General features: G+C 38.3%; 1 protein-coding gene across 2 annotated transcripts in view; it reads right to left on the bottom strand.

Moving 5' to 3' along the window:
* adgrb2 (adhesion G protein-coupled receptor B2) overlaps positions 1–27,242 on the bottom strand; it is a 241,880-nt gene that overhangs the window by 164,237 nt on the left and 50,401 nt on the right. For both annotated transcript variants that reach the window (XM_055058814.1, XM_055058815.1), the window contains exon 2: positions 5,193–6,096. In XM_055058814.1, coding sequence (XP_054914789.1) covers positions 5,193–6,081 — 889 coding nt within the window. In that variant the 5' untranslated portion in view covers positions 6,082–6,096. The remainder of the gene's footprint in view (positions 1–5,192; positions 6,097–27,242) is intronic.

Genomic DNA, 27,242 nt, shown 5'->3' with positions numbered 1-27,242 from the left:
GTTGCATTTTATTATTGAAGAGGTTTATTTGTTGCGAAAGAAAACTAATAATCTTGAGACATTTCTTGAATAATGTTTTCTAACCTATTCGAAGAAGAATTTGATCCAGTTACTTCTACAATTTATTGCAGAAACAATTTAAACGTTTCAAATTCTTCAGCCTCTTCCACCAGGAGCAGAAGGGGTGACGTCCATGACTTTCACAGTTAAAAGCTCTCCGTTTCCTGGTTCAGATCATAGCTTTAACCTTGTGCATCCTCCGGTTCTCAATCACTACGACAAAAAGGGGCGAGTGTTGCATCCATCATCCATCACTGTGACAGCAGCAGCACCCATTCCGTATGAACACATGCATCCCAGCACATGAGCAATATAATGAATAATAAAGAAAAGGGATAAATATCCCACAAACTTGAACACAGAAGTGGTTCACATGTAGAGGGGATTGCATTTCTTGATTAACTCAAATCCATTTTGGTTCCCTGGCAAGACTGATGGGTGCTCTACCTACACCTCGAATGTTCGGCACCCATAACAGCTGCATCTACTGAAACCTAAACGGTTTAATTATGCAACATGAAGTGTTGACGGTTGCAGTCTGTGTTACCTGTGGAACCTGACTATACTGAACCACCAAATTTATTCTATTTCACAACCTTTACCATGATATAATAATACCATAATAGTTCCAATGGTGGACACCAACTAAAAGGAAATATCCTTGAAAAGGTAAAAAATAAAAAATAAAAAAATGTAGCAACACTATTAGAAAAATAACACCATGTAAAAATAGTTTCCATGTAAAGAAAAAATAGTACAATGGAGAAGCAGGCAAATCAAATCTAAATCTGTCCTGGAGAGACAGACGGAGAAAATATAAAACTAAGGAAACGCAGATGTATGTAACCAACATACCATTTTATGTTTTCCACATTACATGACCAAGTTGAGGTTACAAGTTTATAAAACAAGGACAGTTGCATACAGAGAGAGTATTATTTTTATTTAATTGGATTCCTTCTTTTTTCGTTCTTGCAATACAACCACATTCAGCAGGTGGCACTGTCACCTTAGAAAGTTCCGTAAATACCAACTGGTTATGTTTTGTGTACATAGATGTAGCAAATGCAAATGCGTCAGTATCTGCTTCGGTCTCTAATGCACTGGTTATGTTTTCCTACCTGATTTGAATTGTTCTCTGAAATATTCATAGCTCAAGAGAAGAGATAGTTTTTAACCTCCGTTATGCATCACCATAAGCCTCCTCGTAACAAAGCCAGGTACAAACATTCACGATACGCAAATAAGTGTACATAAATGATGCATTTCCAAAATAAATTAAAATAGAGATGAAAGGGTAGGATAAAAATAGTCAGCTTGGTTTGCACAGTTTCCATTGTGGGCTTTTTTTCTCCATAATATCTAATTTATATGGAAATGAAAACACGTTTGTTTATCCATACTGTATGTAGTTATAGGTCTCAAATAAGTCCAATGTCAGATTAGCAAATAATTTTGATGGACAGAGACCTAGGACCTCAAACTAAAAACATTGCAGATGAAGTACAAACTATTATAGAGAGATTTATTTCAGATATTTTTTTTCAATTTTCTCTCCAGTGGTAAGATGAACCAAAATATGTCTTGCCTGTAATTCTCCTTATTATAATCATTTCCTGCAGGTACATAGTGTTTACATTTCCACAGGTCACCCACAGCTGTGCTAACTTTAATTTTGTCAGTGTAAAATTTAATTCAGCGCAAGCAGCAGTTCTCATGGTTGCAAGATTTACTCCGGTTTCCTCCCACAGTCCAACCAAATGCATGTAAGTTTAATTGGAAATTCTAAATTGTTCTTTCGACTGCGACTGTTTTGTTTGGTTTTGGTAGGCGGATAGTAGAACTGGGCATGTCGATTTTTCTATCAGTTCCATTGACACCAAGGCGAGAACTGGCACTAGCGCAACATTTGAAATTTCTATTCTATGTCCAGTAAATTGCTCAAATTGTTTTACTAAGATTAAATTGTCAAATATGCATTTTTAACTCAAGAGCCATACTCCATACAGGACTTTAATGTTCCCATTCAGAACGACTGCTTTCTTTCAAATACAATCTGTTTGATTTTCTCACCACTGCAGATTCACTCCAAAACTGTCCAGGCAAACAGCACGCCTCACTCTGTCTTGGCTTTCAGGGTTTAATCTGTGATCGGAGTTGAAATTTTAATTTTAACATACTGATTAAGCCATTTTCTATGGAGACAGATGAAAAAATATCTTACTGGAGCTCAAAAATGTACACTTATGTAAAGATATATGCCTCAATCATGAAATATTAATATGACTGAATAAGGTTACGCTTGTTTTAAATGAAAAGAAAATGGCTTTCCAATTAGGTTTGATGCAGAGTTCTGTGTTTTAAAAAATTAAGAGAATTATTCTACTTCTATTCTGCTAGAATGTGTTACATTTTAGTCAGTGAATAGAAACAGAATTTTTCCATATTTTTATTTTTCTTGTATTTTATCAATCATTCAAAGTCAAATCACCAATTTATATCACCAAAATTAAAATTTCCAATGATAATGACATTTCAAGAAAAAAAAAGTATCTGTATCAGAGTTAGTATCATTTTGCACAACTATAGTAGATGAATGTATTGCTAACAGTAAACATAATTTTCACTAAATTGAATTATCTAAGCACAACCTATGCATTCCTTATATTTTCTTTGCAAAGCACTCTACACGGAAGGAACAACTCTCCTGGATGTTTCCTTTTGCAATTTGCCACAATTTAAAATAGGTGATCTTGTCGAAAGGAGCTACATTCAAACGACCTGGCCGACCTGTAAAAGGCTACATGTGGCACAAATAAAACTGCATAATCAATCTCCACTTACAATCCCCACTGTGAAAATGGCAATGGCAGCAACAGTGAAGCCTGCTGCAGGTCATTTTTCAAAACTTTTTTTTTTCCTTTTAACCTCCTCTCCTTGCAGTCAAAGTATTATTTTTTTAATATAGTCATATAAACAAATTAAATATTAATCATAAATCACTAAAGCTTTTGTTCATTGATAGTTGAGATCAAGATTAATCCATATTTGAATAATAAAAAAAGAATCAGGAGATAGAAAAGTGAACACAGCAATGTGAATTTATGTGCTGGTAATAAATAAGCAATGAAAAATTAGCTGCAGATTGTATCACTGGCCCTCCAGTTGATAAACACAGGCATGTGTAACTACCTCTATCAGCAATGGATCATTTATGATTGTGCTTCTGTGCTGTCATACGTGGCAACAGCGCGCATCAAAAATTATGTCAAACTTGATGGGTGATGGATTTATCATTACATTTACCCCATCTCAGATGAGTTAGGTCTACAGATTGCATAATTTGTTTGTCAGATTCAATCCATCTGCTGCTCATCTCGTATTGGGTCGCAAAGATCTGTTCTGTCAGTTCCGTGTCTGGCTGCCCCAGGTTCTCCTCAAAGTGGGACATGATATTGAAATTGTGAACTCCCCAGCAAGCATGCTGATCACATAGCTGAATCGCCTCAACTGACTCTTCGACGTGGAAGAGCATTGGCTCTAATTCAAGATCCCCATGGATGATGGAGCGTTTCACAATATGTCCGAAGGGGCGGTTGGCCATCGTACAGGGGGACAGCTCTTTTTAAGCCTGTGTCTCACATTTGTTCTTATGACCACTGTTGAGATTCAGACAGTAAATGTCCTACATTTATCCCAAATAAACTTTCACAGACACCCTTTGGTTTTGCAATTTAAAATGTATTCCTGCACAGAAGACACAGAAGAACAAAAAAAACTTTAAATTTAAGCTCAGCTAAATGTCTCACACAGAGACAATGAGACATCGGATAATGAGGATGTTGAAATTTGATGTACTTTTGTAAGGCTTGATCACACCCTTAAGTCCACCAAAGCTTCTATGAAGTTCTGGCCAGCCAGTAAGAGATAAGAGCAGATGATAAACCAGATTCAAAACATATGATGTAGTCCCTCAGTAACTCAGTGTGATTCAGACATTTTCTGTTGGCTCAGAGTTGCTATATTGCATTATACTACTGCATTATACTAAAGTAAAATAGGGGAAAGACTATCTCATGATCAGTTATTTGTCTGCCTCCTTATTTCTCCCTTTGTGAATTTATTAGATGATATGATCTCCACCTGCATAAAGCCTAAACAAAAATAACCTTCCTAGAAGCAAGGCGAAACTCTCCATGGAGTTCTACAGATGTGTTTACTATTCAGGCCAAGTTTTTCAGAGGTATCCTGGTTCCACATAAATGTGGTTGCTCTTAAAGAGGCCTGGCAGTTTATGTTCAATTAAAGACAAAGAAAAGACAATTTAGAATAACATGTGTATTAAATATATTCATCCAATGTGATTTTAATGGAATAAATCACCTTTTGGTAGTGATGAAGGCAAATGATTAAAGAAGCTTCAGTGTTTGCGCTTGTCATATTTCTGTTCCTTCAAACCGATTATTTATGTACATTGCTTAAGGCACACAAGGAATTATGCAAATGAAAGAAGCAATCATCTTGTGTATAAACGGATTATCTGCTTCATGTTCAATTTATCGATGTATAAATGACCATTTGCGCAAATTTGTGCCCGTCGTTGCGCATCTGATCCCCTCTGCACTGTGTAAACAGACTGTTTCACGCACTTGTGCCGTACGCACACAATGATGTGCTTGCCTGTAGACCGATACTGTAGGAACCACACCTCTTGCCCACATGGGGAAATCTCTAAAATATAGATCAAAAGGCAGAATTTCTGTCAGGCATTACTAATCTTTTGATGAGAGGTTTAAAAGGCTTCCTTTGAACTGCCTCGGTTTTTAATTAAAGGGCAACATGCACAAGACAAAATTCAAATAATAAATTCTCTATCAAGCAGAGAATTTTGACCTCCCCGGGGTGATATGAAAACACAGGAAAACAAGAACTTCTCTTGTCTGTTTGTCGAGTACAAAGGCAAACAACTGCACATTTGAGATAAAAAAGCACTTTGAATATTAACAATGTTTGGTCAACCACGTATCATTTCAATATGTATCAATGCACATTGTATTAAATAAAGACCTGCACAGAACCAATATGAAAATGGTGTAAGCGAGACAGAAAAAAACTTCAATCATAAACCCTACCTTGCCTGACGTCTCTCGGTGCTATGGCAATCGCATCGTTGGAGTGAAGTTCGGTTACACAGCAGTCATCAGGGACGAGGGAACCGTTGCTGAAACTGTGAGGTGTCTCCGGAAGTAGTGGAATCGGCGGTGCCATGATGTTATGATTAGGACAAATGCAGCCTGTTTGCGTCATCCCACAAACATCCCCGTCAGTGGTCTCCTGGTTCCCATTGGGGTCCGTCCGCAGACACTCCTCAAACCAACGACAGAGCACGCCGCAGGTGAACTGACTGGAGTTTTCGTTGTTAATGAGCAATACCTCCACCAGCCTCTGCTCCACCAATTCCTTTGTTACCTGAGGCTCATCTGCAGCAGGGTGTCTCGTCAGACATAACTGAACAAAGTTTTTATCAAACTGCAGGAAGGAGTAGGGTCTGTCTGAGTTCAAGGGGCTGCCGCAGAGATCAATGATCTCCTGATCCCTGGCTGTTACAGTTTGTAGATGGAGAGGGCAGCTTTGATTGGCTTGATGGTGGTCAAGAGACAGGAGCATGGGGTGGTGCATTTGGCAGATGATGGGGTTTCGGGTGAAGCGGAGGTAGAGGGAGTACTTTGTAGGATCTGGATTTTCCAAGGACCAAGAACAACCAGGTGTCCTGAAGGGAAATAGCTCCCTTAGGGAGAAAGAACCATAGAGCACCCCTGCTACAAGGCTGGAGCATGGTGAGGAGATGGGTGAGGGGCCCCCTTCTGCCCCTGTGCTGGGGATGCTTTCAGCAGCCCCATAGGCAACCTCAGCTAGGGTAGAGAGAGGAGCTAGAGCAAGGGCAGACAGAGCAGCCAGGGCCCCAGCCACGGCCAGGAGGGAGGACAGCACAGACAGACACACCCCACCAGCAGTGTTCATCCTATGACATTCGTCCTGCAGGGGGAGAAAGAGAAGAGAAATTATCAACATTGGACATGTTTGGTAGCATCTGTAAACAAAACTGACAAAAATGAACATGACACAGACAAAAGACAGACTCAAATGTGTAATACATGTCGATACTAAAGACGCATGTCGGGTTGAAAGCGTTTCCAGAATGATTTGTGCTTCGCCTCAGAGGATTACAAAACCAACTTTATGACAGCAGTTCTCCTGAAGTTTTTCAAACGCACAGACACACAAGAACTGTCAAAAACACAAACACATCCCTGCTGGGCTGGATTAAAAGGGCTGATGACTTGGCTGTTGAGACATGCACTGTGGGGCCTGCGCTACCCTTTCCTGCTGATATGTGCGTGTGAACAGATTTGTGCACGCAAACAAACTCCCATGCACACACACTCCCGTCCCGCTGAGCAGCTCCCCTAAGGTTCTAGCAAACTATTACCATCACTGACACAGTGAGGGTCCGCCAACAGCCTGATTTTGACTCACAGAGTGTGCACACACAATACCGAAAAAAAAAAAAAACATGCTCTCTGCATACATTTTTCTTCAAGCTACTTGAAGAGTTACTGCTCTTGCCGTGTGTCTACTCAATCACACAATACATACGAAGCATCTTGGCAAAACTGCAATTTCAGGAGGTTTGGGGGAAAATGGGGCATTCTTTCCTGAACAAGAAATACCAAGCTGATGTTCATTTCTCTGAAATCTTGGCAGTGAAATCTAAGCCTATCACAATAGCAAATTTTGCTGAGCGATTAATTGTCTCAAAAATTATTGCGATAAACGATAATATTGTTTGAAAACCATTTCAAACTGATAAAATGGTAATGATATAATAACTTGTAGTGACTATTTTGTGCCCATTGTTGGACACCACACGGCACGATTGAACCCGTTATACCTCCGATTTTTGTCAGCTAGTGAGTGGTTGCTCAGGTTTTGAAATGGGCCGACGACAACAATTCCAAAATCGTATAGCGTGAACTGAACTTAACGCCAAGGAAATGAGGAAGGGACAGGTCAGTGGAGAGCCTGTTCTCATCCAATGTCCTCAATAGAAAGAGAAAAAGGCGGTAAGAAACGATAAAGCCGATAAATTAAAATGAGGTTGATCATTTTCCTTTGTAGTGCGATTGCTTGACTTCTTGTTTAACGCGAGAGGCCTAGAGAAATCCCACCCTTGCGTTTCCTCAAACATCTTAAAGCCTTTTAAATGTCAAAAATGAAAACATAACTTCCATTATTTAAGTGCTTTTTTAACTTGTGCTTAAATTTTGATTATCCCTCATTTCAATGATTTTAAAATTCCCTCACCTGACTAAAAATGTTTCATATTAATAGAAATGAACAGAAGAATAAATGGTACAGCACACAGAAGGTATTAATGTCTCAATTGTTTTCATTTTAAAGCTTCACAAAACAATAAAAAAACAGAAATCATTATATGATATCTATTGGTGATGTACACTTTCTGTTGCCACAATTAAGTTAATATTAGACAACACTTTGTAACACAACCACCCTCAAAGTGGAAAAGATTGCTTGAACAACTTGTACAACAAGTTCAAGTAAGAATCTACCTTCTTGAGCCATGAAGCTGTTCTAATTAGTTGTAGCTTTGCCCATTTCTAGTGGCGTGTCTTTTAATTCATTACTTATTTCAAGCTGGAAGCAGCAACCAAGGTTACCAAATATGATATCTCTATGAAGAGACCTAATTACAGAAGCCCGTGTGAGTAGCTTTCAAGCTATTTCTCCCTTGTTCCTAATTAATGACACACATAATGTTACCCAGGATTTTGTATAAGAATCTCCAGAATTGCAAACATAGTTCACAAGGTCTAGCTAACACACAACAATGTCAAAAAGAGAACACTGAAAGGCAACTGTGTGTCTGATGTAGGAGAGGTAAGTCACGGTTAAAAGTCAATTAAAGGCAACCAAAAACCAGAGAAATGAGGAGGAAGATTTAAAGGCAGTAGAGCATTAAAGGGACTGTAATTAAAATATTTTTAAAAAATAAAAATCATAGGATATTTGCATCAGTCACTGTAAAAAAATGAATCATCTCCTATTGGGTTTGAGGCATTCTGCTGATGTTGACTCAGAGTGATGCATGAGCATAAAATGCTTTACAATCATGTTCAAGGACTGCTTGTTGATGTAGAAGATGTATATTATTCTGTCATGAAAAGGTCATGGGGAACGCGTTTTAAATGGAAACTAGCATACATTGTATGTTTCTAAATGGGCTTGGTTGAGAAAAATTAAAAAAAAGGAAAAACACTATTAAAAAAATATTTAGTAATTTTAAATTGCCACTAAATTGGCACCTCTTTCTTGTAAAATACAATATAGAGGTTTAATTTATCAATAAAAAAATGCAAATGATTTTCTTAAAGCAGAGACCTAATAAAAGAAAAATGTAAATAAAAAAATTGTTTCAACTCAGCAAATAAATAACAAAAAAAGCATAAGAAAATTACCTAAATCCACAAAAGTAGAAATGCATTCAAAACATGTTGAACAATTTTGAGAAAATCTGAAAGTTTAGTTTGTCTTTTCCTGTTCTTCTTTGATGTAAAGCCAATATGGAGGCCGACATATGTAGCAGTTACAATCTGCATTTAGTTTTTTTTCAGCGCCTGTTATTCTTCATTTCAGGATCCTGACACTGTTTCAAAAAAGCTAACCCATTGCATGCTGTGAGCTCTGCTCCAGAGCACCATGATAGTTTGTAAAACAAGTTCATACGGTCCTCCAATTTTAAACAAATGTGGCATGACATCATACATCCACACTTCTCCACAGCTGGTGACACAGTTACTCACGTTGCAGTGTGTCACAGAAATGTTGCATCAAGCAATTCAGTGGGAATACAATGTGCAGTTTCATATGACAAAATAGTTCCCCTGTTTATGGGCCATACATTGCACATCTATGCTCAGTTTCATCTTATTCAACCTTTTTTTTTTTTTTTATCTATTGCACTATAAGTCAGGGGGCTTTTCAACAGAGTTTAAACTTGAATACTTAGCAGTGCATTGGCAAAAATGCATTTTATGGGTGAAAAAAGTCAGAGGAGTTAAGCAAATTGTTTTTGGGACAATGAACAATGAATATTCATAAAGGCACATACTGTGTAAGAATAGGTCCTAAAGGGCTGCCTTCATGAGGGCATTCTGTCCCACTTTGTTTCTAAAACAGCTCTTCACTTTGGGCATCCTTAAATATTCATCATCTTGGATGTCTGCTTTCCCCTCCTTCCACCTTGACATTAATGGCATTACCAAGGATGGCAAGCTCTTTCTCCGTCTCTCTTTCCTTGGACTGTCTTTTTGGCTTTCGCTTCAATTTTTCAATTCACTGAGTTGAAAACATAATTTCTTTCGTTATTATTATTTATTTATTTGTTTCCTTACATGCTACATAAAATTCATGAAAGACAAAAGAGGCCTGGAAGCACAGCTCAAAGTATTATCCCACCATGGGGAGAAAAACAAAACAAAAAATTATCTTGTTTATCTTTAAAATATTTGAAGTTAACCTTACGGAAAGAATTTGTTACTTTACACGTGACATGAATGAATTGACAGTAAATGGCATACACATGTAAACTCACATGTGAAGCCCATTAAATAAAATCAACCGCTTATTAAATGATGAGGTATTTCAGACAACTACTTAAACCACTTTAAACTATTGTAACTCGTTCACCCAGCCACACTCACACATCCATATACTTGCCTGAAGATGGGTAGCATTTTAGAGCCTTGAAACACACCACTGATATGTTTTGGAGGAATCAAAATCAGTAACTCCAGATACCAGAAAACTCATTTTTCCTCTGAGCCATAGCTATTAGAAATGAAAGCTCTGGGGTTATGAGGATTTGAGTCAATTATTGCCATACAAAAGAGGATCTAAGATATATATAAATATGATCCTTCTTCAGCACGCTTTGATAAAACTATGTAAATTATAAAACAGAAGCTGCAAATAATTATTTAAATAGAAGATCATACTTTTTGACACTGCAGTTTTCTACACAATAAATATTTCTTCCTACAAATCTATTTCAACAGGAAAGTATACAATGGGACATAAGCTTTCTCCTTTTGACCATCTGCGATTAAATTATTTTATAATAAATATTTCCTAAAATAAAAAAAAGGAGTGCTAAACTCATTTGGAAGGTTTATCACATTTTCAACGGATGTTTTACATGTGGCAACTGTACTTTGTAAAAAAAAGAAATAAATAAAATTAAAAATAAGAAAAAATAAATAAAAAAATCACTGCTGGAAAGATAAATGAATAAAAGCTAAATTAAATACATTTCATCTCTGGCATGGTTTCCAATTTTTCTCGTATTTTAAATTATGCTTTGAAATAACATCCGAAACCCATGCGTCACATGTGGAAAACGTAGTAGAAATTATCATGCAGTCATATGTGCAGCACATGTGATAAAAGCTTCCAAATTGAAATTTACTAGTGTGATCTGCACATGGGAAAATAGCAGGGAAACAATTCTGAATGCCTCGCGTGCTATCAGTGTTTTACCAGTCCTGTTTCAAATTTAGAAATCAATGTAGAATAACAATGGAAATATGTTTCAGGTGCGAAAATCATGGTGTGTAGTCACATGTGAAATACACCGGTTCATGTGACTACATCCTATGATTTTCAAATACAGTTAGGGCCAGAAATATTTGGACAGTGACACAGGTTTTGTTATTTGAGCTGTTGACAAAAATATGTTCAGAAATACAATTTATATGTAATATGGGCTGAAAGTGCACACTCCCAGCTGCAATATGAGAGTTTCCACATCCAAATCGGAGAAAGGGTTTAGGAATCATAGCTCTGTAATGCAGAGCCTCCTCTTTTTCAAGGGACCAAAAGTAATTGGACAATGGACTCCAAAGGCTGCAAGTAACTCAAAAGGCCTTTCCCTCGTTAACCTGTAATCAAATAAGTAGTTAAAAGGTCTGGGGTTGTTTCCAGGTGTGTGGTTTTGCATTTGGAAGCTGTTGCTGTGACCAGACAACATGCGGTCAAAGGAGCTCTCAATTGAGGTGAAGCAGAACATCCTGAGGCTGAAAAAAAGGAAAAAATCCATCAGAGAGATAGCAGACATGCTTGGAGTAGCAAAATCAACAGTCTGGTACATTCTGAGGAAAAAGGAATTGACTGGTGAGCTTGGGAACTCAAAAAGGCCTGGGCGTCCACGGAAGACAACGGTGGTGGATGATCGCCGCATACTTTCTTTGGTGAAGAAGAACCCGTTCACAACATCAACTGAGGTCCAGAACACTCTCAGGAAAGTAGGTGTATCTGTCTCTAAGTCAACAGTAAAGAGAAGACTCCATGAAAGCAAATACAAAGGGTTCACATGCATCAATTCCAAAAGTAGACAGACCAGAGTTAAATTTGCCCAAAAACACCTCAAGAAGCCAGCCCAGTTCTGGAAAAGTATTCTATGGACAGATGAGACAAAGATCAACCTGTACCAGAATGATGGGAAGAAAAAAGTTTGGAGAAGAAAGGGAACGGCACATGATCCAAGGCACACCACATCCTCTGTAAAACATGGTGGAGGCAATGTGATGGCATGGGCATGCATGGCTTTCAATGGCACTGGGTGACTTGTGTTTATTGATGACATAACAGCAGACAAGAGTAGCCGGATGAATTCTGAAGTGTACCGGGATATACTGTCAGCCCAGATTCAGCCAAATGCTGCAAAGTTGATCGGACGGCGCTTCACAGTACAGATGGATAATGACCCCAAGCATACAGCCAAAGCTACCCAGGAGTTCATGAGAGCAAAACGGTGGAATATTCTGCAATGGCCAAGTCAATCACCAGATCTTAACCCAATTGAGCATGCATTTCACTTGCTCAAATCCAGACTTCAGACGGAAAGACCCACTAACAAGCAAGACCTGAAGGCTGCGGCTATAAAGGCCTGGAAAGCATTAAGAAGGAGGAAACCCAGCGTTTGGTGATGTCCATGGGTTCCAGACTTAAGGCAGTGATTGCCTCCAAAGGATTTGCAACAAAATATTGAGAAAAAACTTTTTTGTTTGGGTTATGTTTATATGTCCAATTACTTTTGAGCTCCTAAAATGTGGAGTGTTTGTAAAAAAATGTGTACAATTCCTACATTTTCTATCAGATATTTTTGTTCAACCCTTTAAATTAAACGTTACAATCTGCACTTGAATTCTGTTGTAGAGGTTTCATTTCAAATCCAACGCGGTGGCATGCAGAGCCCAACTCACAAATATTGTGTTACTGTCCAAATATTTCTGGCCCTAACTGTATGTTTTGATGCTCACTGGGAAAAATGTGCTTCAACTCTGGACATTAGTGTAAAATCATATGGAAACAAATATTAAGTCAAAAATTAAGCCACAAATGTTTTAAATGTGGAAAACATACTGCGAGGATGAAGACACCAGGGATATGTGCCTCATGGAAGAAATTTTCAACATGTGCATTTTTAGGCGTTTCCAAGTTCCTTTCTTTATTATTTAAATTGTAAATGTGACCTCATTTTTCACAAAGTTGAATCTGTTGCCGGTCATATTTGTTAAACACTGTTTTTATAAAAGTTGAATCCCAGCATTTCTTCCCGATAGAACAACCACAAACTAACAATATATTGTTTTCCATGTGCCTATTTATGGAAGCGCCACAGTCTGGGTAGCCTACACTTTAAAAGCTTAACCAGCTTCTGAAATGCCACAGCGGCATGCTGGGAAACCGCAAAGCGAGACACTTGCTCTGACTGAATACTCGAATGCTCCCAGGTTGTGTTTAGGGATCTCACACTTCAGAGAAAGTAGATGCACTACTGAACTCCCACTGGAGCTTTTCCACTGTGTACAGTGAAACGGAGGCTGACTCTACAAAAACAACTTGAAGTCAAACCTTGTTTATTATCCTTAATCCTGCTGATACTCAGGTTTGGCAATTCTGATTCAATTCAAGAATACTCCATTAATCCCAAAGGGAAATTAAACCTTGTAACGCATATTATCCAGGATGCTGATGACTGTGTGCAGGACGGATCTCCTGTTGTGTTTTCTATTAGACCCACAAAGAAATCCACCAGCTCTCTGTTCTCAGCTTCTTGGCCAATCTTGATACACCCAGAGTGTATCAAAATCTGAGCATTTCAGCAACGGGCTTGTACTTGAAAAGACATGAGCTCAACTCATGCCACCATCTTTACTAACTGATCACAAAAAAGTGACATGTGTGGCAGCAGCAGCAGGTGGAAAACATGGCAAACAAAGGATAAAAAGCTTGAGTCTTAAATATACTTGAAATCATAAATATTTAAAGTTAAATGTATTAACCATTAGTTTAATACTTGAGTTTTAATTTACCACTTGTTTTACTCAGAAATTAAAACAAAATTAACTTACCACAAACAGAGAAAAAAATCCAACTAAATCACTAGATTTGTTTAGAATTAAAGGATCAAAGTAATTTATCAGCATTTTGTATAATTAAATAATGTTTTAATCCCTCGTGCATAACAGATCACATGAACCAAACCAATGCCTGAAAAAAAAGAAAACTGAAACCTGCATCAGATGAACTCAAATTGCAGTAGACTTGAAATACAAACACACACCGCATTTTTTTGTGCTAAAAATAGCTGACTGCAAACCAAACCAAATTTTAAGCACCATACCAGGGACCTAAACAGTTTGGCAAGTTTACTCCTGCCAAACTGTGAATGGTGCATATCTGCATTGACTTTGACAAAGGATGGCAGACTTGTTCTAAATTCCCAATCAGTTCCATTAAAGCTACACGTATGGCTTGCCGAATCGCCCCTGCTGTCTTCAAGCAAGACTGGCACCAAGAAGAGGAAAAAATATATGTATTTACTCCTTTTTGATTGTGTTGAAAGCAGATTTGGATGAAGATCAAAGTAACAACAGTCAAGTTGTCATAAAAACTACAAATGTGATTATTCTCCATTGAAGCAAATGGTGCACAGCTCAACTTTAACATGTTGCAAATGATGGTCTGTCAGGTTCTTGTGTTCAGCACTTTATAGTGACCAAAACACAAATCGTACTAGTTGATTAAGTGTTATCCAAACATTTTCACATTTGAAATACTGTATTATCTAACACCCCTCAATTTTGGACAGTTTAATTGGATTTTTGTTGGTAGATCAGACAAGAATCAAATTTAAAAGTTTGCTCCATGACTCTCAAAGCACAGGAAGAAATATCTGATGCCATGATAACATCTGGGATTGTAAAATTCTGTCTACGGTTCTCAGTTTGATTCCAGGTTTTCCCACAACATGCTGATGTGTCCCTAGGCAATGGTCTCAATGTGATGCTGTGAATCAGCCAGTGTGGTAAAGGGTGGATGTGACACATAGCGTTGAAGTGCTTGGAATAGCTAGCCAGACTAGAAAGCCTGGTATAAACAGTATTAAGGAACTCTATAGAAGCAGTGCAAATGCAAATGACAAGCTTTATTCGTTTTTCTTTTCTTTTTCTTTCTTTGTTGTTTTATGCAAGTTTTGTGTGAAACCATCAAAGATATGGAAATATGTTTGCACGTTCCAGAACCACAGTCCTACTGTTAAAGTGTTTAACAAAAACTTTTTTTTTGTCTCTCTGAATAAAGACACTAACCAAAGTGAACTCCCTCATGTCAAATCATGGATATGTGCTAATCACATAAAAACTCCTCAGCTCCAGGAAATACTCCAGAGAATTAATGTAGGATAGAAAAGGTTTCATGAAATTTGACTTCATTGTCTACATTACATTTGGACCAATGATCATTTATATCCAAATTACTCATTTGTAATTAATAAAAAGAAATTGAGATTAGAAAAATAAATTATTGCAAAAAGAAATAAAAAAGCATTTCACTTCCTCTTCTGTTTGCTAAACATAATGGTGGCTGTATTAAGTAAATAAAATTGAAAAAACTATTCACTTATTGGGCAAGTCGAGTTCATCAAGCACAAACCAGGAAAAAAATAGTGTTGTAAACTTTCTGTTTATTGTTAGTATAGGAGCTATTCTTAATTTCTTTAGAATTCATCAAGTTGCAACCACCACTTATGTGTTTTATCAGGATTTATATGTGCTTATCTAATACAAGGTGACATATAGTTGTGAAGAAAAGTGTAAAATAGTCTCTAAAAATCCTCTAGAAGAAAATAATCTATATTTTCCAGTAGATGAAAGCCACACACTCCATATAGGTTGTTTATGGAAATATGGCAAAGAGTGAGACACTGTTGAAAGAAGAAGTCCCATTTAAAAGTTGTCCGAAGCTATGAGTGGGACAGATTAATAGATCAGATTGGACAAAAATAAACATTTACGCCTTATGCAAAACATTGTAAAACTTTTGTGGAGGAAAACTACCACCATATACCCCATCCCTTCTTTGACACATTGTAATGGCAACATCATGGACATTCAGATTTGTGTTTATTTCTTTACCTGGGACTCTTAAAGGACAACAGAAATGTAATTATCAAAAAGCAAAATTTACAATTTTCTTGTCTTATCTTTGCTGCCTGAACTACATTCTCTACATCTCAGTCCAAACATCTAAAGGCATTGCAACTCGGAATGGCTAGCAAATCCACGTAGAGCCACACTTGAAGCCAAATATGTCCTTGCCAATTAAATGCGAACAGAGTGCTATCAAAAATGCAATCTGCATTCTTTTGCCAAACATTTTGAGTCTCTGCACAGGTCATGAAACATTCTGCTCTCTCCATATAGCCTTTAGCTGAAGATTCTCAAATCTGCTCCCCTCTCATCTTTAGTTTGAGCTCCTTAAAGAGCTCATCCGCTCTCAAAGTCAAACTTAATTTGTTTACTTAAGTCCACACACAACTGTGCTTTTTAAGTCTTTCAACTAGATAAGATCTTTCATCTGTAAACTAATATAAAAAAAATAATGTGCTGCATCTGATTTAGCATGGCTGACATTTAGAAAGTAAGTCGTATGTCCTTTTATCAAAATTCACGCCGCTGCGCCATCAAGCCTGCGCTTTTTCACTTTGTCTTATCGGTTATTCACAAATGGCAGATGAGCTGAGTGGATCTCACGCTGTGAAAAGAGACAACAGCCATAAACCCCTTGATCACAGAAAAAGGCTTTCTCTTTTGTCTCTGAGTAACTGCGCATGTGACATTCCCTCGCATCACATCACACCCATGAACCCCCTCCATGCACTCGAGTCCTTTAAACACGTGGCGCATGTGGAGATGGAAGAACAAAGTGCAAGTCATCAAAGTGTATGATGAGAGTAAGCAAGTGATTGAGTAAGTTAGGGGGGAAAGTGGGTTAAGAAACAGCTTGAGGAATTCAAGGGAATATTAGACATTTTTGGAGATTCATGTGGATTAAGAAATGCAGTTCTACAAGACTGAAATGAAGAATCACGACTCCCCATCAAATCTCTATCACTCTCCCTTTCAGATTTCTGATTAGATTAATGTTTCTTATCTCATGTTTCCCAAGAAAGTCAATGAACTTGGATAGAAAAACTATTGAATAGCGATTACTGTCGTTGACTTTGTGAACCACTTTTGTCATTTCTGTGATTTATAAATAGCCCTCACTGGTCTGCTTGCATTTGGTTTGGAACAGACAAGCCGACCAAAACACTAATGCGAACACATCATTAGTGTTCATTGTTCTGTTAGTTATTTTATGTCTCTGTGATGTCATTGGTCTAATCGCTTCAGTTCCTCGAAACGGCTCCCAAATCAGCCGGCAGTCATGCTGCAGATTTTAATTTACCTGTTTTCCAAGGCACAAACGCATCACCACAATATGTAAGCTGCTTGGTTTCTTTGTTTCTCTGTTGGATCCCACTGTTGCTGTGGCCCTGGTACATGTTTCTCTTACATGTTCAGTTACATCACTATATAAAATCTCCATCATGCACCTGCCTCTATTCTGGTACTATGACGCCGTCTAGCTGAATGTTTTCCCTGAGCATTCAGTCGCTGAGCCAGACGTTTTTCCGCCAGCCCCCTTTGCGGCCCCAGCAGTCTGACTCTTGCATCCTTCTCTGGAGGGTTTGGTCCCTGGTACATTCACTCTGCTTGAGCCTGCGTGTCTCCTCCGAGAACCAGAGTTCACTTTTCGTCTCCTCTGAGCCCACTCCTCACCGCCTCTGAGGAGGGCTCCCAAGATCCTGCCTAGACTCCTTACAAACTCTGATGCGGGTTCCTCTGAGCCAAACTCCAGAGCCCGTACAAAGGTTCTTGCGGCCAGACAGCTGGCCTCCAGACAAGCTTCTCTGTGGGCTCTCCCTACCATCAAACCAACTGCCAAAACAATTGTTTTGATTCTCCGCTTTCAGAATGACAATGTTTTTTTTTTTTTTTTTTTTTATTGTTTTCTGCATTTGCAAATTTTCTCCGTGTAATGATGGACTTTAAATAGATGGAAAACAACTTTATAAGCCTGGCCCGATTGAAAGGCAATAAGTGTCACCTCAATGTTGATGTATTTCTTCCTTTTCATTGTGTTAACAGTCACTTTAATACTCAAGATGAACAAATTGTGAAAAATCCAACTTTTAATCATAAACCTTTGTACATGACCAAATCATAAACGGTTCAAATTAGCTGATTATTTTCGCTGCATGTATAAATTGATCTATGTTGTGGCACTTTAATTCTGTAAAACATAAGCAGCCATTTGGATTCAACTAATGCAGTTAGATGTAAACTTTATTACAAAGAAAATGTCAAACAAAGAACAAAATGCACATCACGGCAGGCTGATATAATTTCCCACCATTCTGCACAAAACCATTGCTTCAACAGAAAGTTTTCCAAATCTGTAGAGTTTTTTCTTCGTCATTGTTGCTCGTTCTTCAGAGGAACTCATTGCTTGCAGGACTACGAGATCACTGGTATTCTGCTCTAAAAGTTGTGCTCCTGGTGCAGCTCAAGATTAAACTTGCAAGTTTTGCTGCTCCGCATCACCGAGCTCAGCCGTCTGATAGAAGACGTCCTGTCCGCCAGTAAACAGCGAGTGTCGAAATGTTTTTTGGAGGTTGACATAATTCACAAGCCTGTCAACAAATATAGTCTGTTGTCAATCTCTTCCGCACAATACGCAGCTTGGCAGCCCTCGAGGTGAGTATAAAAAAACGAGGAAGAGCCAGGTAACATCTGAAATCAATCAAATATATTTAAATTGTTTCAAAAAGCAAACGTTCTCACTTGATAAACTTTAGAAGATAGTCAAAAGTTTATTCACTACCTTTCAGGTTGCACCACTAAGTTACTAATAACTGGTAAATTCATAAGTGCTGCAATTGTTGTTTTTGGGTTTTTTTGTTTTGTTTTGTTATTTTTTGCACATAATTGAATTTATGGTTATTTTAGTAAATTACAAATTCATTCATTATGGTCATGCTAGGTCAGAGCTGGTATTTCTCAAGCTGGCATCCTTCAAGGCAAATTGCAAATCAATAACTGTGATACTGAGAACCTACAGTATAATATTTTCAAATTTCAGGACATATTATAGAGTAAGATCCTGAAAAGTCTTACTATTCTTACAACATTTTATTTATTTTTCTTATTCATTTATTTATTTATTTTTATCTAAGTCAACACGAGTTTTTACTCACAAATCAATTTTGAAATCGATCACAATATCCCAAAGTGGAGAGCTTGAAGTTGTCCAGAATGCTTTTGTGTGCTGAACCATCCTGTGTTCCTTTCACTGGCTGCAAAAGGCTGAGCACAACTGCTGAAAAACAGCATCACACCATAATCCCCTCTGCACTAAACATTACACTTCACAGTCAGTGAAGTATCATTTCCCCAGAAACATCTAGAACCGGAGTGCATCCCACTGGGTGATTTAGTGGTTGGATGCAGTTGCTTAGCCATGGAAACCTGTTCCATAAAGCACTATAAACGCTGCTAATCTGACGGCTAATCTGAAGTTCAGATGAAGCTTGAAGGTTTGTAGCAAATAACTCTGCAGAAAGTTTTTGACTGCTTTGTATATTTTAACTCTTTGACACAGTGCATGGGCTGTACAGAACGTTCTGGATATCATGTCATCGACGGGTGAGTCACATCAGCAGAAGTGCTCGCCGGCTAGCAGGATGGACTTGAAGTGGTGCAGTTAGAGATAAAAGATGGTTTGCAGAGCCCTTACCAAGGTGCAGATTAAAACAATTACACCACTGCTGCCTTTTTCCTGCTTATCTTTTGGATAGGTTAATTATAGCTACTAATACACAAGAGGTGTACATAACTGCAATACTCAGCTTTGTTTTTGTCCTGCTTCATAGATACGTTTTAGACTAACTACACTAGACAGATGTGTTGACGATGCCGGCAACTGGTGAAAAAGTGGATTTACTGCAAGACTATTGAGATGGAAGCAAAAAACAAGTTAAATCTCCGAGATAACAAATAATTTAGAACTGTTGCACTTTACATATATTACAGGGCTACGTGTTTTTGAAATTTCACCTCAATGATGATCAAAATGGTACATAAAAAGTTTCTTTCTTAGATTTAGTTTTTAAGTAGTGCTCTTCAATCAAGCAACAAATCACTGTACTGGCCGCTGTAAAAATGAATCATTTTTAAGTCCCAAATCCAAAAGTGGAGAAATTTTCTAGATGCATTAAGTTTTCAGGTTTTGTCAAACTTCATTAGTTTTGCGCTGGAATAATTGCATAAGACAAGCTACTTCAACGTATGAAATGATTGCAGCAAATTTATAAAGAGAAAATAAACAATTAGCAGTCTTTATACATTAATTTGCTTACACAAAGCAAAATGTTTTTCCAATAAAATCTAATTAAGTAACATCTAATAGAATTATTTGCATTCACGCATAGCTTTTAAACTGTACTGAAATTGAATATTTATTTAATGTAATCAAAACCTGGTTTTTAATGATTAAAAACTGCAATACTTAGCAAAGAAGTCATTGATTATTTCACATGGATGGGGAAATGGCTGTTTGAACTAATCATAGTCAAACCAACAGCGTAGAAACTTTTTTCTGTTGCTGCAAATTGACACTTTTTTCCCCTTTCCTTTTCTTTCTCTGTATAGTGCAAGGAATGTTTTTGGCTTGCAAAGATGTGTAAAACACTTTAATATATTCCTTTTCTATTGAGAGAGAAAACTTTCATGCTAAAAGAATTGCTGCAGTTATCCAACAGTGAATGTGAAAGCGAAGCATTTTTCTCCCTTTTCTTCCTCCCCCAGTCTGTGTAGTCAGAAGATTAACTTGGATTCTCATCCTGCCTTGTTGCTGTTCCAGTTTAAACTTATTGTAATTGCTCTGACTATTAACTCTTCTTCCTCACACCAACATTGAACAAATGGCATGTTTCTTGAAATAATTTCTTGACTTAAGATCAACACACATCTGCCTTGCTCTTGTCTTTGAACGATGCGGGGCAATTTTGCCCATATGAGTAGATGAAGATGGAATCCTGTGAAGGCTTGCAGCATGTGAAGGAAGAAAAGCAGACAATCTTGAGCTTGATCTTATTAGTATTCTATTGACAATGTCTAGATTGTACTAGATAGAATCTACATGGATTTAAACAATTTCAATAAATCTTTTCTCTCACATCTCCTCTTGTCCCTCCTATTTCGAGAAGCTGCTAAGGGCAATCAGTTGGAAGTTTGACGGCGGTGTGTCTTTTACATGGATGGATGGACGGACGGACGGACGGATGGACGGATGGATGGATGGATGGATGGGTAGCTAGACAGATACAGAGGGATACAGGTCTGTCCTATTGTAAAGCAAGCTATCCTCCTCTGGGGCATGTAAGATATGTTTGACAAGAACAAAAGGTTTATCTAACTGACCTGCCTGGCTGTAAATAAATTATTCTAATACATAGAGTACTAAGCAGGCACTTTTTTGGCAAGGCCAGACTGAGTGCAGCTAATACTGTTAATGGCTGTCGGAGGATAGTGGAAAAAAAACAAAAAAACATGTAGGCTAGCGCAGCAGTTTAGTCATGCCAACTTAAGAATAACATTGGAATCTAATGTTATAATCAGTGTTAGTTTTGCAAGACCCTTTGTCCAGAGAAAAGGAATACAGTTGGTATTCAGGATTTTTATGGGTCCTTTTTATACAGGCAACAAACATGGAAGGAACAGATTTTTTTTTTTTTTTTTTTTTTTTTTACATTAGCTCTATTCATCTCTGGTCTTCTCTCAGCCTGCTTTGCAGGAGTTTCCATTACTAGCTTTTTTAGCTTTTATGGGAGTTGTGCTTGTGAAAAGACTGGTTTCTACTGACGTGGCATAGGTGAAAAGTTCATAAAACTCAAAAGCAACTAAAGTAATATTTAGAATCACAGTGGGAGAAATTAAAACCAAAGAATAATTTCACAGCTTCCTCCCACAGTCCAAAAACATGACTGTCAGGTTAACTGGTCTCTCTAAATTCTCCGGAGGTGTGAGTGTGTATGTGCGTGTTTGTTGGTCTTGTCTGACTCTGTGTTGCCCTGCGACAGACTGGTGACCTGTCCAGGGTGACCCTGCCTCTCGCCCGAAACGATAAGCACCAGCACCTCCCGACCCCACTAGGGACAAGGGCGTTAGAAAATGGATGGATGGATGGATGGATGGATGGATGGATGGATGGATGGATGGATGGATGGGATGGGATGGATGGATGATGGATGGATGGATGGATGGATGGATGATGGATGGATGGATGGATGGATGGATGGATGGATGGATGGATGGATGGATGGATGGATGGATGGATGGATGGATGGATAATTTCACTAACTACTGTAACAACAACATCAGCTGTACAGAATCACATATATTTCCCCCAAAACATACAAAACACCACCACCACAACACGGTTAATATGGTCAAAGTTTATAAACCGGCCAACTCTGTCGACTTAAAGTGGTTTCAAGCCAAAACTTCAATGGTTTGTTCCTCAACAGAGACACAAAAGGATTCGTGTGTAGGAGAGTGAGGAGGAGCCCAGTAAAGCCTCGCTGAGTAACTCCAAAAAGGAGCATAAAAAGTAATAATAATAATAATAATAATAATACTAGGCCTTACAATTACACAGAAAATCATAGAAACATTCAATAAGCAAAACTTCAGTTGAAAAAGTTTTGCCAACATGAATTATCTAAATATTTCTTGTTATGGGGAACACTTCTAATTGGCAGTAAGTGTAGTCTTGGTGTGGGTTGCTTCAGCTGTTTAAATAGATTGTGTCAAGTTAAAATGAAACACACAAACACATGTGGACATGTGTTTGTGTTTAACCTCTTAAATTGAATTTAACCTCTTAAATTGATTTAGAAGATCAATTTATCTGAAGCTTCAGTACTTACAAGTGTAGAGGGGTTCATAAAGAAGTATACAGTTGCGTAATGTGGTAGATAAGAGCTTGGATATCACTTTGAGGTGATTATATGAAAGACTTCTGCAGAGCTTAAGCTTCACAAAGAAAAAGAAAAAAGAAAAAACAGATTAAACTATAAATCCAAACTAGCAGCTAATGGACACTTTTCTGTGTAAAAATGTCATGTCACCACACACAAATGAGACAACTGTGATTTGTGATGCAATTGTGTGCTTTCAGGCACATTCATAAAAAAAAAATAAATAAAAAAAAAAGATCTGTGCTATTGCAGAGAAGTTTATCACAAGTACAGGTGAAGATACAGTGTGAACAGCGTGGCTGGTGTCCTCCATTCATTATCATTTCACCAGGATGTAAACTGTTGTAGAGCGGTGACGAAAGAGCTTGTTTATTTTACAGGAGAGCATTTACTCGGCGGTAGAATCACCTGTGGCACCGCTGGTGGAGCAGACAGTAAGTTCATTAGTGTTAGTGGCGAATTCAAGCACTTTTTTGATGGTCTGATCATTTAGTCTGTCTTGACTTCTACTATCAACCCAAAGAGAGAAGTGAATATTTAATAACTGTGTTAAAGTAGTTTTAATATTTTAACAAGTCATTTAGCTGAAAAGAAACACGCATTACAGCAATTATCCTAAGACAATTTGTTTTGGCAAGGATGGCTAGACCTTAATATTGTGCTCACAAGAGATCACAAAAAGCTATTCCTCAGTCTTGTCTTTGCATATAGAAAACAAACAAACAAAAAAAAAGCTAAAATATGCTTTTGATGTATTCTAATCACTGACACAAATAGCAGACATGATCAAGTTAGCTTTAAAAATCACGGCGGTAACAGGCTACGGTTTTCCTGGCCTTTTTGCATTTAACTCCTGGTTATCAGGCCAGCAGGGGTCACTAAACTGGCCTGAGATTTGGTTTCAAATTCCACCTTTAGCTTGAGCAGGCCAGGAATCCATCCGTTTTTTTTTTCTTCCCTCTTAATCCTTGACATCGAATCTCAGCAGGACTGGTGCTTATCTTCAGGGCACATGGGCACATTCTTAAAAAGGTTGTCAGTCCATTAGAGGGAAAAAACTGAGATGCATGAGACAAATACCTAACGATGCACCAATCCAGATTATGTTTTGTCCAATATAGCGATCAATGTGACTGAGATGATGATGCTTTAATATTTTAATATATTTATAATATGTTTTAATATTTTATTCCTGCAGACGATCTTGATGTGGACAAGTGTGTCTAAGTGGAAAGCTACTGGTTGCATGTTCACTGAAATGATTTGTTGATAATTTGACTTGTAGCATGTACAGAAAAAAAAAAAAACCTGTCATGCTTTGTAAGATTAAAACATTAAATAACACACCACAAAATTCAGCGAATAAGATTTCAGCTGCATTATCTTTCGACCAGCTGGATATCAACAGATGCTGAAGCATATCTCACCAGCTGACCTTACAAACCCCAACACGCTCACTCATGCATCTTCACACCCTTAACCCCTCTGTCATGGAGGGCAGGAAAAAAACTAAATGTCACCATCTGTTGACTGTTGGGACAGAATTTGATGTTCCATACATGCACACACAGTCATTTTAAACTGGATTCAATGTGAGGTAGATTGAATCTTTTTCTGCACACATGGGCATACATACACCCAAGTATGTGTGTTTGTGCAAGAGCGAGGGGAGGAGAAAGATACGGAAAGAAGCAGTGGACCTGTAGGGAATCTGGGTTTCACTGTGACCTTGAGAATCCCAATCTGAAAAATAAGGTTCTCGTCCCTGCACGAGTTCCTGGCTAAGCAAACTGGCTTTCACCATCTTTCTCTTTCTCTCTTTCTCTTTCTCCCTCTCTCTCTTTCTCGTTTTCCTCTTCAGTAAAGCAAAGATGCCCGGTGGAGCAAAAAGCATACATAATAACAATATATGGGCTGCAGAAACTCATGACTCTCTGCCATTATTTGGCCAAATCCTGTATTTGCTCTTAACCTGAGATATTGCATGTGCATCCAACGGAGTATGGTGACCAAGTTGTTCTGTGAATTAGAGGAAGGTCCAAAGGGCAAAGCTCATTTGATGCACATGAAACAATGCACACCAATATGATTTTCAACCCTTATTGGTGGCACCTAGTCGGAACCCAAATTATCCTTTCCAAACAGTTCAGATGAACTGCTTGATCTTCATCAGTAGGGAAACTATTGGCAATTGTATTCAACAAAAAAAGCTTTTATGGAAGGCTGGCCACAACAAAGTAGTTCTGTTAGTAGTTTGCCATAAGATTAGTGGGGAAACAGCTAACTTGAAAAGGATGTTGTGCGGCAGAAAACTAACATTGCGCATAATATTGAACGCATCCTAACCGTGAACCGGGACAACAGTAGCACCATGTAATAGAGGGAAAGGGAGACAGAAAGATCTACCTACAGGGCCATCACCGAACCTGTCACATGCTGCAAAAGACAGGGGAAAGAATTTCATCCAGCAACTTCTTGACCCTAAACATGAGGCCAGACCTGGAATGTAATGACTTTAATGAAAGCATATTCCTGTGTTTGAATGGAGCAGGCAAAGTCCTGTTGCGCTTGTGTGCGAGGGCTGGGATGTTGTCGTGCAGGAACGTTGGCCTGCTGTTGTGCCACGCTGCAAGGAGCGGAGGCTGTGAGCGGAGCTTGCTCTGTGTGGGGCTGTTCTGTGTTGAATGTCCTGTAAATGGGAGATTCATGGTGACTGTGTTTTGGGACATCTATTCAATGTTTGCATGCTGCTGGTTGAGAATAGCCCTGTGTGAAGAATTCACATCAGGGCTTGTGGGTAAGTGGATGTGAATGTTACGTCTGCACATGACCAGGGGAACATGTGATTGTGTCTGTATGTGCCTGATTATCTGTGACATTAGGTTATCGGATCATTTGCCAAAGGTGGGTTGACTTGATCTTCAAATGAACACCACCACCGCCAAAAATAAAAGCAAAAAAACCATGGTGGTTGCTGTTGCTGAGGTCGCTGATTGCCGGGTTGATTTCAGTCAGAAATGTATAAAAACACATGCTTTCCATGAAATATTAGGTCTTCAAGCTGGGATGTATTAGGCAATAAAGAAAAGCTTTCAAGTACTAAAAACTAAGTGATTTAATGGGGAGGATGCAGCTCAGGGAGACATGCATAAAAAAGTTGCACAAAGCAATAATAAAGTCAATGTAATTGTGGCCTCAGGGTGAGAAATAGAAAGCAGGGCAAAGCTAAATTTATTGCCTATGTCAACAAATAGGAGTTAAGCACTGGAATTTGAGTGCAACAGGCAACATTTTGTATTTGTGTGACCAGAGTTTCTGCTTGCTGGACGGTTTATGTACGCTCTAGGAATGCAGTCATGCTAAATAAAGATTTATTTACTTTTTATCTGGAAATATTTATGAATAAGAGTCAGAGTCACCTGTTTATGCTAACAAACAAAGTGTCCTGACTGCACATGCAAAGGCTGGGGTGTACAAGGATGCGTTTGATATAAAATGCAACTTATGGCTTATGATACGCCACTGCACGTAAACACAAACAGTTGTTGTCTTACGCATGCAAAAGACCAATTATCTGCCGGCCCCCACACATAATAGAAACCAAACTTAAATAAATCATGGTGCACGTGTAACACCCGAAATAGATTCACGTCTTGGTTTATGTAACTGTAGTATCTTGCTCTGTTCAGGCGAATCAGATCACTGAGGTTGTGGAAATAGTTGTTTTTTTTTTTTTTGTCTGTGTACAGGACACAACGGTGCAGATCTCAATGTACAGAAGGTTTTTAAAATTTTTATCACCTCTTGACAGTTCCAGTGCATTGTTTTGTAAGGCTCAAGGCACAGGACGAGCTTTGTGCAGAGCTGTGTATACAGGCACAATGTACATTTGAAAAAAAGACAGCTGCAGCCAATGTCTGTGGATCGGTATTTCTTTGACAGCTTAAAGAGTTTGAAGGACAATAAACTTGAGTTACAACCACATGGCCTCCAAAACAACAATAAAAGAAAAATCATCTCCGCTCGACTTTCTGTACCATTACATTTTCATGAGATGCAGCCTGGTGCAGGTATGTTGAATATATGAAACCAATATTTTGTCACATTACAACAATCAACTTCTGCGTATTTGGGATGTAATGAAAATCTATAAATATGAACCCACCTCTGTGCAGTTTCATTTCAGAACAATAACAAACAACAATCTTTGCAAAAATCAGGGAACACACTGAAAAGGACAGGACAAATCTGTGTAGAAGTCTAGAATCAAGACATGTATGTTTATATTCTGTAAACAGCCCAAGATCTAAACTCCCCCAGGACCTTTGTTATCACACTTGCAAACTTTTCTGAAGATGGCTGTGAGACCTTGCCAAAAAAGCATTGATCAGAGCAGACAGCAGCTCTGAAGGAACATCTCCTGACAAAACTACTAATAACAATTCACTAATCTGTCCTTTACAGCAACAGGGAGGTCAATGCTTAAACAAAATCAAAAGGCATTTTGATTCAAGATTGAAACCTGAAGGAGACACAACAAACATGCAGATGATACTTTTGAGCCTACATGCCGTATTCATGGTGAACTATGAAAGTGGCAGGATCACGCTGCTGGGATTCCTTTTATCTCCACAAATTGTGCAGACGAAGAATATCTGTTGGAAACGGATTCATA

Source organism: Poeciliopsis prolifica, unplaced genomic scaffold, assembly GCF_027474105.1.
Source record: "Poeciliopsis prolifica strain line A6 unplaced genomic scaffold, Auburn_PproV2 SCAFFOLD052, whole genome shotgun sequence".
NCBI lineage: Eukaryota > Metazoa > Chordata > Actinopteri > Cyprinodontiformes > Poeciliidae > Poeciliopsis > Poeciliopsis prolifica.
Note: the sequence above shows the minus strand (reverse complement) of the source record. Positions and strands in the feature narration are given on the sequence as shown.